Source organism: Phaethon lepturus, unplaced genomic scaffold (assembly GCF_000687285.1).
Source record: "Phaethon lepturus isolate BGI_N335 unplaced genomic scaffold, ASM68728v1 scaffold7234, whole genome shotgun sequence".
Taxonomy (NCBI): Eukaryota; Metazoa; Chordata; class Aves; order Phaethontiformes; family Phaethontidae; genus Phaethon; species Phaethon lepturus.
The window spans coordinates 1,120-3,770 of record NW_010535379.1 but is presented as its reverse complement, the minus strand read 5'-3'; the positions used below and the strand labels follow the sequence as shown (position 1 = coordinate 3,770).

Below are 2,651 nucleotides of genomic sequence, written 5' to 3'. Positions count from 1 at the left end.
TGTTTATGGCACCCGTCCTGTGGGTGTCATCAAGCAATAAAACCGCTTGACTGTAAGGTCGTTGCAAAGAACAAGGCAGTCAAGTTCTATGTTGAAAACTCTCAGAGCAAATTTTTTTTTCTGATTTTTTTTAATTTTTCATTTTTTTTAGCTCACTGAAATGAGATTTGTTATCACAAGTCTGGTTTTCTGTTCATAATTTCTTCTCACGTTTGTCTCTTTCAAAATCTTAAGGCTAGATTATAGTAGGGGTCAAGTTTCTTCTAAGTATTTAATGGAGCGTTTTCAGGCTGAAAAATGAATTTGAATGAAGTGAATGAAATTAATTCTTAAAGACTGTAACAAACTTGCTTATACACCACATCTTAATACTGACGGTCCTGTGACACAGCACCCCTCTTAAATGTGACGCTTCAACATCCCTTTGATAATTACAACGATGCCTATCAAAGTGTTCTTGTGTAAGCAATGTGTGCATCTTCTATATTTTGATTATGTTTAATTGGATAGATGAGGATGAAGGGCAACTTCCTCTTTCATTCTCCTTTCTTGTATGTTCTGTTATCACCTAGAAAGGGAGTTCTTTCTATGGTCCATACACATGCCTCTCTTGCTTCTTGTTTCCTGTTGGTTATGAAAACAAAATGGTGATGCAGCACAGGAATGTTTGTACTGAGGCAGGCTTTTTTCTTTTCCTTCTTTCTTTCTTCTCCCCAGCAAGTCACACATTACTATATACAGAGTACAACTATATGCCCACAGCTGGGAGAATACTAACATTGCTTCAACACTGTTAGTGATTGTTACAAAATTTGTGCACCACCTATACCAGGAAAAATCTCGTATTCCCTTTTCATGTGGGAGTGTTTTTATTTATTTTCTCCTTGTATTGGAAAATAAGGGAAATTCACAAACCTGTACTGATTAATACTTCATGTAGTGGGATTAATCTTAAAATGTGGTGTTACTGTGCTGTGATAAATGTGATGCAAAGAGGACCTTGAGATCAGTGTAGTGGACTGAAAGAAATTTAAAGTGGCTTTTCATTGTTCTGTACATTTAATTTTTACATGCTGAAATATCTGAAAATTTCTGTAATCTTTTGTAAGAATGAACAAGAGTAGTCAACTTAATGTTTCTGAAATTCCATCTCTAATTGCATATATGTTGTTAAACCTGCAACAGATAACTGCATTTGAGTGAACTATGTACAGTTAATCTTGCTTTTTTCCTTTTTATTTTTTTATTTTTCCTCCCTCCCCCCTGTAGATTACCAAAGTGGCCTTGGAATACCACAACTGTAATAAAAGCCAGGTAGCTGAGCCAGATCTTCAACGTTTAGGAGACACTGATTCACCAGCTGTTGATTCCTCTGTACCAGATGCACATATGAAATACTCAGAAACTTTTTCAATAACCAAGTACCCATGTTGTAACACAGTGGTGCTTCCGCAGTGGCATTCAATATCTAGAACTCACAATGTCTGTGAGCTTTGCATTAACCAGACACTTGGTGTCAAACCAAATAAAGTCCATGTGCCACACTGCAACTTTTTAGAGATAGAAGCAGCTTTGGACTCTTTCTACCTCCAGGAACATACCTTTTTTCAAGTTGTATCAAATACCTTAGAATGCAGCAATTTCTTAAGTTTCTATAGCCCCTTTAGCTATTACACTGCATGTTGCAGGACGGTAAACAGGCATTTTTTAAGTTTCATTAGTTCTGAGAAGACCATCTTTCAGACCCCCAAAGTAGCATTTTCTTCCCATGGGAAGAAAGGTAACACCCAGCATTCTATTCCTCACATTGAGGATAGGAATTGTTTTATTCCTGACCTTCATATTAGTGGCACTAACTTTACTGGTCTGAGCTGCAGGACCAACAAAACCTTGAATCTTTATCTACTGGATTCAAATCTTTTTTGGATATACGCAGAGAGACTAGGAGCATCAAGATCTACTCATCTGAAGGAATTTGCCACCATTGTTGACCTGAAAGAAGAAGTGCACTACGTCCTGGATCAAAACCAGTCACTTGTTGGATCTACCCTGGGTATGGTGTCCACTTCAGAAATGCTTGAAATAAGAAAACTAAGTTCGCAAGTAAACTTACAAGTGGATAACTTAACGCCATTTTGAAAATGACTGCTTTTAAAGTGAGACTATAGTCAACACTATGAATCATTTAATTTATTCTGTTCTAATTTATTTAGTAGTTAACGAAGCAGTGGAATCATGTTCTAGATGACGTAAGAACTAAGGTTCATATGCTAAAAGTAATTTGCTTTTAAAAGAAGTGACACTCAAAATATTTGATTCTTGACTGCCTGATATATTGAAGGAATTGGTAAAATCTAATCTAATTTGCTTGTGGAAAAAAAAACCTACTATGCATCTAACACATTTGGTATTACAGAAGGCATCTGTATATTAATGGTGGTGTTGGTGTTTGCTCAGCAGTGTTCCATGTCCTAAAATATCACAGAATTTCATAAGATACTGCCCACTTATCAGCAGAGACTAGCCCTTCCTCTTGTCCTCTGAAACCAACTTATAAATCGTTGTAAATTTATTTTGAAAAGTATGTCTGTTTTCAAGGTTGAGCTCTGAAGTGGTTTTGGCCAAATCTGTCAATAGTCTATTTCCTGGCT

The 2,651-nt window shown here is 36.4% G+C and overlaps 1 protein-coding gene across 1 annotated transcript in view; it reads left to right on the top strand.

Moving 5' to 3' along the window:
- Window positions 1-2,139, top strand: part of TXNDC11 (thioredoxin domain containing 11) — a gene marked incomplete at its 5' end in the record, with an annotated part of 19,447 nt that extends 17,308 nt beyond the window's left edge. Inside the window, one exon of the mRNA XM_010285788.1 lies at window positions 1,270-2,139. Coding sequence (XP_010284090.1) covers window positions 1,270-2,139 — 870 coding nt within the window. The remainder of the gene's footprint in view (window positions 1-1,269) is intronic.
- Between the last annotated feature and the right edge of the window lie 512 nt (window positions 2,140-2,651).